Genomic DNA, 17,328 nt, shown 5'->3' on the forward strand with positions numbered 1-17,328 from the left:
AAAGTAATCTGTAAAACATAAGAGGCAAGAAGAATTCCCCAGATTTATTTGGGAATGTCTGACAGGTTAGCAATGACCTTCAAAACAACTTCTTGTTTATTCCTCAACCCAAAAATCCATGCTCTTAGAGCATACTTATAGAGTTTTTGGATATGAGCCAATGGTCAGTAAGATTTCTGTGCTTGTGATTAGCATACATAAAAAATTCCCAGATTCCTGCCCTCAACTAGGGTATTGAGTAATCTGACGTCAAGTAGACTAGTTGGCCATCATCAGGACTCTGCAAAACCCTGGACTCAACAGTGATACATCTTCCAGGATTACATGTCAAACAACATTTTCTATTTCCTCAACTTTAGCTAATGGTGAAATAGGAAGAGACACAAAAAACAGTTAATTGTTGCTGTCAGCAACAGCATGTTCTTGGTAAGAAAAAAGATGAATACAACTACAATTTCCATCAATCAAATGTTTGTTAATTTTTTGTTGGTCTTACCAAAATGCATACAACTGAATCAACATTTTAAAAGCAAAAAAATAAATAAATCAAATTAAGGGAGACCTTTATGTTCCGTTTAACCAGCTGGTTTAAGAACAAAGAAATGCCTCTTTTCGATGAGGACAATGTGAAGACCCTCTCCCAACCAGAAAAAAAAAAATCTAACCATAGAACTGGAATTCTAGATTTAGTATGACTGATTGCATGAGACATGACTAAATTACACTTCTTTACAAGAGCCAAATGGAATAGAATTTATTATTGAATCCAGTTGCTAAGGACTTAAGAAACTAAATACCCACATAACTCCTATACCTTGGATATTTCAAGAGAAAGCTGGAATCTAAGACACAAATAAGAAATATGGTGACTAAATTATAGAACATCACTCAATTTTATGGTGGGATTTACAATATGAGGAAAGAACTAACTGATTTGTTGGAGGGTTAGGGGATGGATATGCAAAGGTATGCACAGTTAAACCACAGATCTTAAGGAAAAAATTGCTTCAATTAGTTCTCTTTTGCTAAGATGAAATGAAAATAAAAACCAGATGTAAAAACGGCACCCACGTGATATTATTCACATTATAGCAATAGTAGTAATAAGCCATTCTTCCTTCTGAATGTGACCACATGCTTTGTCTTACACTAAGGAAATCAGATACATAAAAGCCAAATTCTGCTTTTAAAATATTGCCATAAACTAAAGAGCCAGGCCAAGGTATCCTCTGAGAGTATCCTAATCAGCAAGCCCAAAAGGAAAAAAAGATTTCTTAACTGCTCCTTTCACAACAACTTCCTTAATCCCTGAGTCACATCTCTGGAGCCTCTCAAATTATTCTGACTCGAGTACGTTTATCATCCTGGGCTCACGCGCCTACCCGCTTAGCCCCTTATAATTGCCATAGTCCATTAAGTCAGAAAGTCTACACGTTTCAACTTGTTTGGGAAACTGTTTTCTTGACCAAAATAAAAACAAAACAAAACAAAATCTCCAAAGGAATTTTTTAAATATCATGCCTTCAGCAAATAACCTTTCCTTTCTCTGTGCCCTTCCCCGCCAGTACACCCTTTCTATACTTTCCTAAGATCGGTTTCCATATTGTGATACTTCTTTCACCGTATGGTCACTCCACAACTATCCTCCAGGATGCTACAAGCTGCTTAAAGGTTGGAAATGAAGCCACATGCCAATCTGACACTTGATGTCAGCCACCACAGCATCTCCGACAAAACAAGCAGGCATTCAACAATGTTTTGACAGCCTGCGCAGGGACTGGGTAAGTGACCCAAATGCATGCAGGAGGCCTCGGGGCCTGCAATACGATATGGAGTCATGAATACTGTGGCAAATGGGAGAATCTGTGCTCCACAGAAAGCAGCAGTTGCTACTCAGAGCAATCCTGTAATTTGCCAAGCAAGGATTCAGGTTTCAGGTTGCCAGATTCTCTACTTTCCCAAGAAAAACTAGAAATGTAGACATTTATAGGAATTCACCCAATTCTGAAATGTCAGCTAAAAAAAAAATTGTAAGCCCTATGTGGGCTAAAGGAAACCCATGTGTGAATCATATTTGCCCTGCAGGCCACCAATTCTCAACCTCGTGCTGTATAATGGCGCTCTTCTCTGCGCCTCTGGCCCCTTCTGCCTCATTCACTAGTTCCTCATCCTCCTCTGGTCCCTCTCTTGTGGAACTGGACTTTCTTGATATTCCTTCTGGATGTGCTTTCTCTCTCCCTGGAAGCACCACAGCACTTTGCTTCTCTAGCTTTCTATTGTGCTCACCTATTTCGTCTTGTACCACATGTGTATAAAAGGAAAGGAAAGGTGTTCCTTAAGTCACATTATTATTATAGTAACATCATTGGTTGAGTTTTGTGTCAGACACGGTGCTTAGCACTTTACACAAATCAACTCAAACACCCTTTAAAAGAGCCCTAAAGAATGGTATTATTATTACTGTATAGACAAGGAAACTAGGGTTCTGGGTGCTTCTAATTAATGCCCGAGGCCTCAGGGCTAGTCAACGGAGGAGTCAGAACTCGAAGTGAGGCTTTTTGACTCCACAGTTCTACATTCACCTGCCTTGTCTGTCAGTGCCCTACAATTCCTACACAGTGAGCGCTTGATTAATATTGCAGAATCAACTGCTGAAAAACAGAAATTCATATTCCACTTGAAAGACATTCTTTCATAAGGAGCATGGAGGAAAAATTACTGATGAGTTAATGGTTTGCAGAAGGGTTAAAAATAAAAATAATGTGAATATACACTACGAATATTTGTGGTTCAGCAACAGATTGGAGCCCATTCATCAACTGCACAGATACGCAAGGTTGAACCAAGATACTTTTCAGTATATTTATCCAAAAAGGATTCCAATCCAAAAATAATATCTGCAAAATAATTTGCCATGTTAGCATTTCTGGCTTGAAAATTCAGTGTGCAATGCTGGTTTTAGTTAGAAATGAGGAAATGCCAAGGGGAAATTGAACAAAAGCTCAAAAGACATTTTTTTTTTTTTTTTGCATGCAAGAACCATTAATTAATTCTTTTCATCAACTATGATGTTACATTTCTGTTTCTGCATCCAGTGGGAGTCCCAAAATGCAGTTTTCTCTTTTCTCTCTAACCATATGTTGTTTCACATAAAAACATATAATCTCAGTATGTGACAATCAAGTACTATACTGGTTTTCCCTTTTAGTATTTTTTAAATATTTTTCTGAACTATAAATGTGAACTCTGAAAATGTGATTTAAATGACAATGACAGAATCTTACCACAGTCACTTTAGTTAAGCCCTAACGGCTAAACAAATCTCTAAATTCTCAGTCTCCCCTTAAAGAATAACATTTGACTGCTATGAAAAAGGTATTTTCTATCTATAGGATCATTACTCAGCTTTGAGATCTCAACCACCCTTGAAATCCAATTAACAATAACAACAACAAAATCAGTTGTAACACAAAAAGAACAAAGAGTATCCCTGAACAATTTTATTTCCCCATCCTGGATTCCTGCTTTTGGGAAATGACACCCAGTAACGTAAATAAACGAGTGGCATAACTAGTGTCAAAGTCCTGGGGTACATTTGGGTGGGGCCAGAGATTCTGATTCTGTTTTCCAAGAACTCTTATCCCGATCCAGAAATGAGTGGTTTCCACTACCACCACCCCTGCTGTATAAAGGGCTCAGAAGCAGCTGTGCCTGGCCCTTGCGAACATAAGCTAAGGAAGCCAACACGGCTCCATGAAGGTTCTGCCAGTGACCAAACTTTCTTTGGAACATCTTAACACTCCTCTTTTCCCTTGAAGCAGTTTCAAATGGCCCAAAGCCAGATCCCCAACCTTCAATCGATGGCTTCGAGACTCGCTATAAAGCAGAATTATTACCTATAGAACATTTATTTTTAAATCTTTTTTAGGACCAAAAAAGTCACATGCATCTAAGACTGTACAGAAATTGATTTGGTAAAATGCCTACAAAACTGGTAGAGGTAGAATAACAAAAGACCAGCCATTTTCTCTTTGGGTGAAAACTACTACCCGACCCCAAGCTAGATCTCATGAAGCACTGAGGGGAGAAAAACAGAATTTTACTTTTACAAAGCTGCCGTTACTCTTCTGTTTTTCTACACAGAAAATTGTAAAAAAATATTTGAGAGAGCTAGCAAGAGAGGAAACACATTCATTTCAAAATCCTCATAAGAGAGAAGCCATCAACGTAATGAGCCTCCCTGTTAAATTAAAAGAAGAATCTGGCAGTGTAAGGGACAAGCAGTTGCCATTGCTGATACCTAGAACCCCAGAGAAATGAAGAGAAATAAGGCTCTCACAGGACAAAAGAGTGCTTTACCAGTTTTCTTCCCTATCCTGTCTCCTGATCATGATCAAGAATTAGCTTAAATCAGAAAGACATAATAACATGAAAATAAATATTTCCTAAGTGACCCCTCCCAGCAAATTACCAACTGAAAGAAACATGAAGAGGAAGTGAAGTCAGCAAAGAAAAATACACGCAATACACATACTTCACTATTACTATCACTGCATTTGTAGTCATGGAAAAAACATTTGGGAAGAAACTCTTTAGTTAACAAGCAGATTGTCAAATTCTGTGAACTAGCTTTAGCACACAAACCTGAACAGTCTGTATGCTCTTAAATTAAATCTACCTGATCACTCTGGTTTTCAAGTCTTGGAGAAAAGCTGGAAGTTGTTGGTGAGGCTGCAGAAAGTTCTTGGAGCTTTGAGTCAATTTCAGCAAGCTGCTGGTGCTGGGTGATCGCAAGTGTGTAACCTTCTCCTGGGACCAGCCAGCCAGACTGATGGCCCTAAGAGGAAACAAGGGTCACCAGGTCATTCCCATGCTGGTTTTCCAAAATACACCTTTCAGACTGCTACATCAATGCTCATCACACACACACACACCAAAACAATACCTAAAAAAAAAAAAAAAAACCCACAAAATTAACATTAGGATAGTGAAAGAAAAAAATTAAATAGTTTATGGTTTCATTATCTGCCAAATCTGTATAAAGTATATCCTATATTTTGTAGGTCTTTTCCTCTGTGGAATAAATCTCTTGGCCTCACAGTCTAGTTCTTACAGCATTCTCCTTTCTCCACTTTGAAAAAGTGGTTTGTGATACATTGAAGAAGAAATCATGTTTACCCTATAATGGACATGGTATTTCCAAGATTTGTCCCTGAAAGGTAACATAGGGTCTATAAATGCAGTTGTTTGGGTTTCATAAGTTTAACTGGTCATCTAACTCCTTATTCAACTACCACTTGTTTCATAATGGGTTAAAACCCATTCAGAACATTCATTCAAAAATCTTATACTGAGCACCCACTGTGCATAGGCATTACACTGGGCACTGGTGACTCAATATGAATCTCATAAGCTCTGCCCTCAAGGAGTTCTCAGTCTTTTTGCAGCAAAGATTTTAACAAGGTATGAAGAGTGCTGGTGAGCCCAAGGTGCCATGGGGACCAGGAAGGGTCAGCTAACCTTTGTGGACAGGAAGGAGCAGAGAGACAAAGTGGTTGGAGAAGGCTTCCTGGAGGAAATAACCAATCTTCATCACATCTTAATCAAGGAAAAAACATGATTGTCTATGCATTTTAAAACTGGAGCTGGTGGGGCGCCTGGGTGGCTCAGTTGGTTAATCATCCAACTCTTTCTTGATTTCGGCTCAGGTCGTGGTCTCAGGGTTGTGGGATCGAGTGCCATGTGGGCTCTGTGCTTAGCACAGAATCTGCTTGTCCCTCTTGCCTCTACTCCTCCCACTGCGCACACATGCATGCTCTCTCTCTTTCTCTGTCTCTAAAATAAATAAATTTTTAAAACTGCAGCTAGTGAGGGCAAGACTGGAAGCAGCAAACCCAGTTAAGATGCAAAAGCCCAGGCACCTGGGTGGCTCGGTCGGTTGGGCAGCCAGTCTTGATTTGGGCTCAGGTCATGGTCTCAGGGTCCTGGGATTGAGCTGAAGGATTCTCTCTCTCTCTCTCTCTCTCTCTCTCCTTCTGCCCCTTCCCCCACTCACATGCACATGTGTGCACTCTCTCTCTCAAATAAATCTTTTTTTAAAACAAAAGAGAAACCAAAGCCATAATCTAGAACTAAAGTGATGAGCACCTAAACTAAGGAATACAGAACACAGGACAGATTCCAGAGATATTTAGGAAGTAGAATTTGCAGAATCCGGAGATAATTTGATGGAAGAGTGAAAGGAGGAGTGAGGATCAAAGATAAAAACCAAAATCTGGACTTTGAGAACTAGGGGTATAGTGGTCATATTGACCGAATGAGGGAATACTATAATAGGTCTCAAGGAGGAAAATGACAAATTCTGTTTGGGACCTTTTGATATTCACAGATGTCCCTAGGATATCCACAGATTATGTTAGGTAGTTAAATATATTTGTCTGAAGTTCAAGATAGAGACCTAGATTGGAAATAAGTATTTTGGACTCACCGACATATCTACAGTGGCTCAAACCCTTGAACCATGGGAATGGAAGAGGTCACCCAGAGAAACGTGTAATACAAGGACAGAAGAATCATGAAAACACTAAGAATAAAGGGACAAATGGAGGGCAAGGAAGCTTAAGAATTTCATACACATTGGTTTCATGACTCTAATACCAGGAATCAATCCCTAGGCGGTAACCAGAAGAGATACATGTAAAAATTTACACAGCAATAATTACATGTCTCCCCCTGACCCCAACATCCAATCTCCCTTCCTGTTTCAGTGAAACCAAACACTGTATGAGCCTTAGTAGGAGACAGGTCCCCACCAGACACCTCTTTGCCCACCCACTGCCATCAAGAAGACAAGCAAATGACTTAGAATTAGCCAGGCAGAAGTCAACACCCTGGACTTTGACTCTTGAGGGAAAGAGAGAGATACAAAGCTGCAGGGGAAGTGGGACAGTAATTAATGGTGACAGCAGTAACCTTGGGGACCCAGTGTTGGTAGCAGTCAGGGTAGCAGCAGTGATCATCTAGTGGGGGTGTCTGGTGGCTATGATGCAGCCCTTAACCAGCCTGTTTCTAGGGAGTTTCTATAAGGCATGTTTCTGGGTACCTTGATATCTGTCAAACTTCTCACCAAGTCTGTGGGCTATCCAACTCTCCCAATACATTTATTTTGTTGTTTTTTTTTCATCGAAGTCCATCTCTGTTTCTTGCAACCCAGAACACTGACTCATGTTTTTGCTATGTCATTTATAGTAAAGAATAATTGCGAAAAATCCAAATGTCTAAAAACAAGGAAAAGTGAATAGATTGTAGTATATCCATACAAGGATATGATATAGTAATAAACATTTTAAATATACTTGTGAGTTGGCATATGAGGGTTATTATACATCATTTTAAAAAATAATATTTAGTCACAAAAAAGAAACTCCAATTAATTTTTCCTAAATAAAAGGGATAAAATACTGTATGATCCAAATGAGAAATAATGAGTCACCAAAAAATGGAATCAATGACTAAATATTTGGTCGATAAATTTTAAATTTTTGTTTGAATGGAATTCTTTTTTAATGACACTGGAAATAAAAGAGCATGTCAGATTAAATTCAACAGAAATGTAAATGTTTCATGCACTATTCTGCCACAGAGGGAAATTATATGTAATATGTAGTAGATGGTATCATGCTTTTCCATCTAGCACCTTCTAGACACCCTTGCTAGTATGGGAAATTTCTAGATATTAGTAGAAGTCTTACCTCCCTAAGATAGAACCAAAAATGTTCTTCACCACCCTCCTTTCCAGTGAGCGCTCAGGCTGGTTACCAAGGGTCTACAACCAAACCCACACATTCAACACTGATTTAGATATGAGTAATTTGAGATACAATGCAAAACTCATCTTGCCAGTAGAGGCATCTGGCTTTGGGGAGTGCCATTCATTGCAAGTGTAAATTCCCAAGATAGAAAAAAATCTTCTAGGGGCGCCTGGCTGGCTCAGTGGGAAAAGTATGCAATTCCTGATCTCCAGATTATGAGTTTGAGTCCCATGTTGGGTGTAGAGATTACTTTAAAAAAATAAATTTGGGGTGCCTGGGTGGCTCAGTCAGTTAAGCGTCTGCCTTCAGCTCATGTCATGATCCCAGGGTCCTGGGATCAAGCCCCGCATTGGGCTCCCTCCTTAGCAGGGAATCTGCTTGTCCCTCTCCCTCTGCCCTCCCCCATTTGTGCTCACGCTCTCCCCCCCACCCCGCTCAAGTAAATTAATAAATAAATTGGGCGCCTGGGTGGCTCAGTTGGTTAAGCGACTGCCTTCGGCTCAGGTCATGATCCTGGAGTCCCGGGATCAAGTCCCACATCAGGCTCCCTGCTCAGCGGGGAGTCTGCTTCTCCCTCTGACCCTCCCCCCTCTCATGTTCTCTCTCTCTCTCATTCTCTCTCTCAAAATAAATAAAAAAACAAAATCTTTTTTAAAAAAATAATCTTTTTAAAAATAAATATTTTTTTTTAAAAAAAGAAGGAAACCTTTTAAAAATTCTAAGTATCCTAGAGAGATTCAAGAGAATATCCCATCCTCACAATTAAACATGCCACTATGAAGAACCACCCGAGGGCAAGAGTTCTGGGGAATTAAAACATAATTTCCACCCCAGTCACTCTCTTTCAATTGCACAGGCATTTGTCAGAGATGGGGGGATGGGTTAGCACTCCATAAAGAAAAAGACACACAGAAGTGCCAAAGACTATAGCAAATTTGAGAAATTTGAAGAAGGTTGGTATGGTTTAAGAATATAGTAGATGGTGTGCCTGGGTGGCTCAGTCAGTTGAGCATCTGCCTTCAGCTTGGGTCGTGGTCCTGGGGTCCTGCCTTGTTAAGATACAAGATTTTAGAGAATAGGTATTATTAAAGTTAAAAAATATATACATTTTAATGTATTTTAAGAAATGAGGGTTAGCAGCACCAGATCAGATATAGGACACTGAACTGAATCCCCTAACCATGAGAGGAAAAGGAGGTGAAGTTAAGAAAACGAAATAAATCTAGGGACGCCTGGGTGGCTCAGTCGGTTGAGCATCTGCCTTTGGCTTCGGTCATGATCCCAGGGTCCTGGGATTGAGTCCCACATCGGGCTCCCCACTCGGCAGGGAGCCTGCTTCTCCCTCTCCCTCTGCCTGCCGCTCCAACTGCTTGTGCTCTCTCTCTCTTTCTCTCTGTCAAATAAATAAATATAATCTTAAAAAAAAAAAAGAGGGGCACCTGTGTGGCTCAGTCGTTAAGTGTCTGCCTTCAGCTCAGGTCATGATCCCCGGGTCCTGGGATCGAGCCCCACATCGGGCTCCCTGCTCGGTGGGAAGCCTGCTTCTCCCTCTCCCACTCCCCCTGCTTGTGTTCCCTTCTCTCGCTGTGTCTCTCTCTGTCTGTCAAATAAATAAATCTTCTAAAAAAATAAAAAAATTTTAAATTTTAAAAAACAAAATAAATCTAATCAATGAAATACCAAATAAGATGTCAAAAAAAGGTCCAAACACTGTCAGTAGTCATAATAAATTTGAATAAATTAAATATCCTCATTAAAAGATTAAGAATAAGGAAATAATGAGAACACATAAAGAAACAAAGACATAACAGCAACAACAAAAGTCCAACTATATGGTCTTTGTAAGCAATCTACCTAAAAATCAAAGTAAATGATAGAAAAGAGTTTAAAATAAAGAGAGGGACAAGACACAAATACTAACAAAAATAATAAATAAAAGGCAATATTTAATAACAAAAATTCACTGTTAAATCATTTCTGGGTAGATCTACCCATGCCCTAGTTTGGAACCCAGAGAATCAGTAGCTAACAGCTTACCTAACTTCATAATTAATAACAAAACCAGGAATGAGAAGCAGGTCCCTTAAGTCTTACTGTTAATAAAAAATAAAAAAGTCTTACTGTTTATCTTAGCTTTTGTTAACAAAATAATTTACCACAAATTCTAAAGCTAAAGTATTTCCAAATTCTGTGGGAAGTTAGCAGTTTGCCTTACCTACTTCTTGCCCCTGCTTCAGAGAATACACCAGATGTTCTGAGGCCTGGCTATCTATCCTCTGCCTTGTCAGGGGGTCTCCCTAAGCAATCTCGCCAGCCCCAGACATAGCAACACCTTCCTAAGTTCCTAGACACAGCCCCTGCTGGGCCTGCAACCTCTCAGGAAAGAATATTTTGAGGTTGTAGTCTGTGAGGCTCTGTAGATTTGCCTGTGGTTTGGGATGAGGGTGGCAGGTAGCAACTTTGTTTGCCTACACAGAACTTTTTTAAATGAAATAAGTTGTCAGCATTTAAAAGAGGAGTATTTCCCATAAAAATCTGAATTTCTAGCTTCTCTACATTGGAGGATCAGCCCTGGGCTGAGATTTCCATGCTGCAGCCGCCAGCTGAGGTGGAATGTGGGCCACTGAGAACTGGCACGCCCTCCCCCACTGGCCACAGGTCCTGTTGCTCACACCAGCTTGTGTCCCTACAGCAAAAACGACCCTCTGCCCCTACATATCTGAGGCCAGTCTAGATGCAGAACCCGAGACAGGGATTCTTGTTCAAGTGACTTACTGAGGGAGCGCTCTCAGAAGAAACAGTGTGAGGGAAGCAGGCGAGGACAAGGGAAACACAACCAGGCAAGTTTGTGGTCTCAGCTGAGGCCTGGATGAGCCCTGGGGAAGCTCCGTGGGGGACACTGCACCACAGAGCCAAGCCCGTGTTGAGTTGGGAGGGGTGGGAGTGGAGAGGGGGTACTATCTGAGGTTGTTCAGCTCCCAGTTAGCCCATGGCCGTGCTCCAGGGAAGGAGGCAGCTGTGCAGCCTCGGCACAGGGCAGGCGGAGGGAGGCACAGAAGGCACCAGGTAAAAGGGATCTGGGAAGGATGCCAGCAGCCTTCACTCTGTCATGCCTCTATTAAACATATGGAAATAAAACTAGATGACAGGGCTAGGCGCTTCAAGGTCCCCAGGAGAATGCATTTCTTTGTATAAGTAAAAGATACTGCTGTAACTTTAGTACGCAAACAAGGGCAAATGCTAAACCACTACACTGCTCATCTGACCTGCCCGTGCCCTACACACACCCACACTTGGACCCTGGACTGTATGCTGTTCCCCTCCTTGAACTCTTCAGGGATCTGGATGCTCAAGGGCGGGAGCAGGACGGTGTTCTTTAGGGTTACTGAAGACAACACCAAAAGATCCTGGAGCCAGCTTAGGGATAATAAGAAATGTCCAAAATAAAAGGACACAGAGAAACACATTTATATGTCATCAGTGACTAAGCCCTATTACATCTCAGACAGAGGTTATTACTGTGATAGCTAATGTGTAGTCACTCTTACAGTGACATCAGAGATGTAATCCTCCGAGAGTCAATAACAGATTGACCAAGAATAAATCTGAAAAATTCAATAAACATAAATTTGTAAAACAGGATTTTTTAAATCAGAAAATACTGTCCCAGAATTTAAAAATTTACTGCAAATTTGTGCAAATGGGTCAATAACATGATAAAAAATAAAAAGTAAGGAAGAACAAATATTGTGAAAATATGCTACCTAGAGCAATCTACACATTCAATGCAATCCCTATCAAAATACCATCCACTTTTTTCAAAGAAATGGAACAAATAATCCTAAAATTTGTATGGAACCATTAGAGACCCCGAATAGCCAGAGGAATGTTGAAAAAGAAAAGCAAAGCTGGTGGCATCACAATTCTGGACGTCATCACCAAGACAGTATGGTACTGGCACAAAAACAGACACACAGATCAATGGAACAGAATAGAGAGCCCAGAAATGGATCCTCAACTCTACAGTCAACTAATCTTCGACAAAGCAGGAAAGAAGGTTCAATGGGAAAAAGACAGTCTCTTCAACAGTGTTGGGAAAATTGGACAGCCACATGCAGAAGAATGACACTGGACCATTTCCTTACACCACACACAAAAATAGACTTAAAATGGATGAAAAACCTAAATGTGAGACAGGAATCTATCAAAATCCTTGAGGAGAACACAGGCAGCAACCTCTTCAACTTCAGCCGCAGCAACTTCTTCCTAGGAACATCGCCAAAGGCAAGGGAAGCCAGGGCAAAAATGAACTATTGGGACTTCATCAAGATAAAAAGCTTTTGCACAGCAAAGGAAACAGTTGACAAAACCAAAAGACAACTGACAGAATGGGAGAAGATATTTACAAATGACATATCAGATAAAGGGCTAGTATCCAAAATCTATAAAGAACTTACCAAACTCAACACCCAAAGAACAAATGATCCAATCAAGAAATGGGCAGAAGACATGAACAGACATTTCTGCAAAGAAGACATCCAAATGGCCAACAGACACATGAAAATGTACTCAACATCGCTCGGCATCATGGAAATATAAATCAAAACCTCAATGAGATACCAACTCACCCCAGTCAGAATGGCTAAAATTAACAAGTCAGGAAATGACAGATGTTGGCGAGGATGCAGAGAAAGGGGAACCCTCCTACACTGTTGGTGAGAATGCAAGCTGGTGCAGCCACTCTGGAAAACAGTATGGAGGTTCCTCAAAACGTTGAAAATAGAGCTACCCTACGACCCAGGAATTGCACTACTGGGTATTTACCCCAAAGATACAAATGTAGTGATCCGAAGGGGTACATGCACCCCAATGTTTATAGCAGCAATGTCCACAATACCCAAACTATGGAAAGAGCCAAGATGTCAATCAACAGATGAATGGATAAAGGAGATGTGGTATACATATACACAATGGAATATCACGCAGCCATCAAAAAACGAAATCTTGCCATTTGCAACGACGTGGTTGGAACTAGAGGGTATTATGCTAAGCGAAATAAGTCAATCAGAGAAAGACAAGTATCATATGATTTCACTGATATGAGGAATTTGAAAACAAGACAGAGGATCATAGGGGAAGGGAGGAAAAAATGAAACGAGACGAAAACAGAGAGGGAGACAAACCATAAGAGACTCTTAATCTCAGGAAACAAACAGGGTTGCTGGAGTGGTGGGGGGTGGGAGGGATGGGGTGGCTGGGTGATTGACATTGGGGAGGGTATGTGCTATGGTGAGCGCTGTGAATTGTGCAAGACTGTTGAATCACAGACCTATACCTCTGAAACAAATAATACATTATATGTTAAAAAAAAAAAAGAAGAAAAAGAAGATAGTAGGAAGGGGAAAATGAAGAGGGAGAATTGGAGGGGAAGACGAACCATGAGAGACTAATGGACTCTGAGAAACAAACTGAGGGTTTTGGGGTGGGGGTGGGGGGATGGATTAGCCTGGTGATGGGTATTAAAGAGGGCACGTTCTGCGTGGAGCACTGGGTGTTATATGCAAACAATGAATCATGGAACACTACATCAAAAATAATGATGTAATGTATGGTGACTAACATAACATAATAAAATAAAATTAATTTTAAAAAATAAACAAATTTTTTTAAAAACTAATGATGTAATGTATGGTGACTAACATAATAAAATAAAATGAAAAAAAAACAGAGAATGGATAAAGATGTGGTATATATTCACAATGGAATATTATGCAGCCATCCAAAAAATGAAATCTTGCCATTTGCAACGACGTGGATGGAACTAGAAGGTATTATGTTAAGTGAAATAAGTCAATCAGAGAAAGACAATTATCATATGATCTCACTGATATGAGGAATCTGAGAAACAAAACAGAGGATCATAGGGGAAGGGAGGGAAAAATGAAACAAGACAAAATCAGAGAGGGAAACAAACCATAAGAGACTCTTAACCTCAGGAAACAAACTGAGGGTTGCTGGAGTGGTGGGGGGTGGGAGGGATGGGGTGGCTGGGTGATGGACATTGGGGAGGGTATGTGCTACGGTGAGTGCTGTGAATTGTGTAAGACTGATGAATCACGAACCTGTATCCCTGAAACAAATAATACATTATATGTTAATTAAAAAAAAAAAGTAAGAAGTATAGTCTCCCATCCAAGTACTAACCTGGCCCAACCCTGCTTAGCTTCCAAGATCAGACAAGATTAGGCATGTTTTGCAGTGGCCGGGGCTGGAGAGTATTATGCTAAGTGAAATAAATCAGTGAGAAAAAGACAAATACCATATGATCTCACTCATAGGTGGAACTTAAGAAACAAAACAAATGAACATGAGGGGGGAGAGGCAAACCATAAAACAGACTCTTTACAACAGAGAACAAACTGAGGGTTGATGGGGGGATGGTTTAAATAGGTGATGGGGATTAAGGAGGGCACATGCTGTGATGAGCACCGAGTACTGGGTGTTATATGTACGTGATGAATCACTAAGTCCTATACCTGAAACTAATATTACATACTGTGTTAACTAACTGGAATTTAAATAAAAAATTGAAGCTACAAAAAAAAAAAAAAAGAAGAAGAAGTGTAGAGGTCATTGAATATCAAAGCTTACATACCTCAGGACAGGACAGCCCCAAATCTCTGTCATCTAAGTCCTTCAAAAGTTCAGTCAGCCTTTTCGTCTCTCTGTCAACCATAACCACTGGCTTTCCTGAATCCTTGGCCAACTATGGAATGTATTAAAAAAAATAGTAAATACTCAAGACAATTCATAGTTCAGGAAAATAAAAATGGGAACTGAGGCTTCTATAGCACAGATACACTAAGGTAAAATCTGTGGGATTAGGCATTTTTCATTTTTGAGGTAGTTTTCTTTTATGCCAAATTTTTGCTGTAGGTCCATTCTCCAAGTAAAGATACTCCTACTATAAGCAGGCCCTCATGTTAGCCATTTCAACAAAATTTTATTTAAATATCAAATAAGGGCATCTGGGTGGCTCAGTTGGTTAAGCGACTGCCTTCGGCTCAGGTCATGATCCTGGAGTCCCGGGATCGAGTCCCACATCGGGCTCCCCGCTGAGCGGGGAGTCTGCTTCTCCCTCTGACCCTCTTCTTTCTCGTGTTCTCTCTCATTCTCTCTCTCTCAAATAAATAAATAAAATCTTTTAAAAAAATAAATAAAATAAAATATAAAATAAAACAAACATGGGCAGTTTGCAAACCACTTTTTATATAATATTTATCAATGTAATAATGCATTTGCTGAGGTATTTGGAAGGAATCTTCTTGCCACTTCCTACGTGACATGGAGCTACTGAATGAAATTGCTTTTATTTTTTTATCTGTGATTTTATTTTTAATTATTTGAAGTCTTATCACATAATTTTCAAATTTGTGCTGATGGTATATTTCTTCAACTTTAATCCTTCTAATGAGTTGGTAAAAGCAACATTACCAATCATGCATATGTGGTAATTCTACAGTTATGTTTTCAAAAAGCTGTTTAAAAGTCAATCCTGAATTATAACTTCGTCTTAGTGAAAAATTCACAAGCCAAGTTTTGCTACTGTATCCTGTCACACTGAATTCTAAAAGTATCTGATGTTATAGATCATCAATAAAATGTGAGAAGTGTTAAATATTCTTGGTTTAATATTATACATTAACCACATGAAAATGCCTTTCATTAAACAAAAGGCAACATTTTAGATGCAGGGAATTTTAATTAAATCGGCAGAGTTAAGACCAAAAAGAGAGGGGCGCCTGGGTGGCTCAGGCGGTTGGATGTCTGCCTTCGGCTCAGGTCATGATCCTGGAGTCCCGGGATCGAGCCTCACATCAGGCTCCCTGCTCAGCAGGGGGTCTGCTTCTCCCTCTGCCCCTCACCCCGCTTGTGTTCTCTCTCTCTCTCAAATAAATAAAATCTTTAAAAAAAAAAAAAGACCAAAAAGAGAAAGTGGACATTGCCAGCTTATCTTGAGTCCTTGCCTTTAACAAGCTAATGAACACGACATGAAACACAGCAGAGTCTTGCTGTTCTGTGAGACAGTGAAGGGATTTCCTCAGTATTTAAATAAACCTAACAGTTATATAAATCTCAATAGAAAACCCATCTCCTCCAGGTTTAGAGATGGCATTTACCATCTCTGTGAAAAGTTGAACATTACCAGTCGATTCCAATCATCTTTCTAGAAGGGGAAAACAGTGACAGCACTGGCTGAACCAGAATTACTATCGAAGTTCAGAAAAAGCTGATCATACGCATTTAACCACAAGCCAATCTTATTTCGATCAGGACTGTCCAAAAGAAATATCCCATCAGCCATTCATGATCTGAGTTCTGGTGTATGAGATCAGTCTAAATACGGTACACATAGAAGAAGTCATGAGACATTCTTGTTTTGCAATAAACAAGGCAGTGGCCAACTGTTGTGCGTTAGAAGCTATCGAGTCTGCCCTTTTCCCGTCTTCCTAATGCCAGTGAAGATCGGTTTTGTTCCAGGGATGTGCTTCTTGGGATTCCCCAAATACTCCATCGGTGTCTCCTCTCCCCAAGTGCTGCCTTTGTTCTTGTTGGCATCCAGGTAAGAAAATCCAGGGGCCTGCCCTGTGTTTCACCCAAACAGACCACGGATATTTGGCCCAGTCTCACGCTTCCCTCCCTTTCCCACCATATGGCACTGGGCACGCTTTGGAACAAAACTCTTCTCGTCCTTCTCAACATCACCCATTTTAAAATCACTCTTCCATCGCACCCAAAATGAAGGTGCCCACTTGCAAGCCAGACGTCCCACTCTCTCCTAAATGAACTTGCTTTTAAATTTCAATACTATCATAGCAGGACTTTGAATAAAGAGTCAGCTACTATTGTTAAAAGAGGAAGAGGGAGAGTCACGGTGGGGCAGCTGTTTGTGTCAGCAAGAACCTGGCTATGAGAAAAAACGCTATTGCTCTTGGAAAAATGAAATAAATCAACATGGGCCAGTGCAAAGAGACAGATCAAGTTGGAGAGGGTTTCCTTCAGATCAGAGAAACATGAATAGAAAAAGTGAGAGGCCAGTTCTGGCATGAATCCAATCTGCCTGGAAATGACGTGCCAACTGTGGAAGGAGCATCAGGCTTGAAGTGGGAGGAATTATTTAACTCTCTCCTCTTGTGAATAACTTCACACTTACCTAGTAACTCATCTAGTAACTGCCCGGGTGGTTTGTCACAAGCCTTCTGTCCACTGCACCTACATTTCTTGTTGTAAATTAGTTAATCAGCATTCTGGTCTAATAGAGGAGCCCCTTTGCCCTGGGTTAGTCTGCCTTAAGGACATACCAAGTCAGGCTGTAGGGTCTGAAAGACCAAGGTTGATCCCCCAAAGCAGGGAGCTAATCAAGGCAAGTGACAAGTGACAGGCTTCCTGGAGGCTCAGCTGGAGGGGGCAAGGGGCAGACAACCCGTTGGCCTCTCCAGCTCTGCCAGGAGAATAT

At 40.5% G+C, this 17,328-nt stretch overlaps 1 protein-coding gene across 2 annotated transcripts in view; it reads right to left on the reverse strand.

The window, feature by feature from the left end:
- Window positions 1–17,328, reverse strand: part of FSIP1 (fibrous sheath interacting protein 1) — a 186,395-nt gene that overhangs the window by 130,996 nt on the left and 38,071 nt on the right. For both annotated transcript variants that reach the window (XM_028119580.1, XM_088025100.1), the window contains exons 7-8: window positions 14,467–14,577; window positions 4,679–4,837 (exon numbers count right to left, since the gene is read on the reverse strand). In XM_028119580.1, the coding sequence (XP_027975381.1) occupies window positions 4,679–4,837; window positions 14,467–14,577 (270 nt within the window). The remainder of the gene's footprint in view (window positions 1–4,678; window positions 4,838–14,466; window positions 14,578–17,328) is intronic.

This window comes from Eumetopias jubatus, unplaced genomic scaffold (assembly GCF_037043125.1).
Source record: "Eumetopias jubatus isolate StellerSeaLion01/CBP00866 unplaced genomic scaffold, mEumJub1_p1.0 scaffold_7, whole genome shotgun sequence".
NCBI lineage: Eukaryota > Metazoa > Chordata > Mammalia > Carnivora > Otariidae > Eumetopias > Eumetopias jubatus.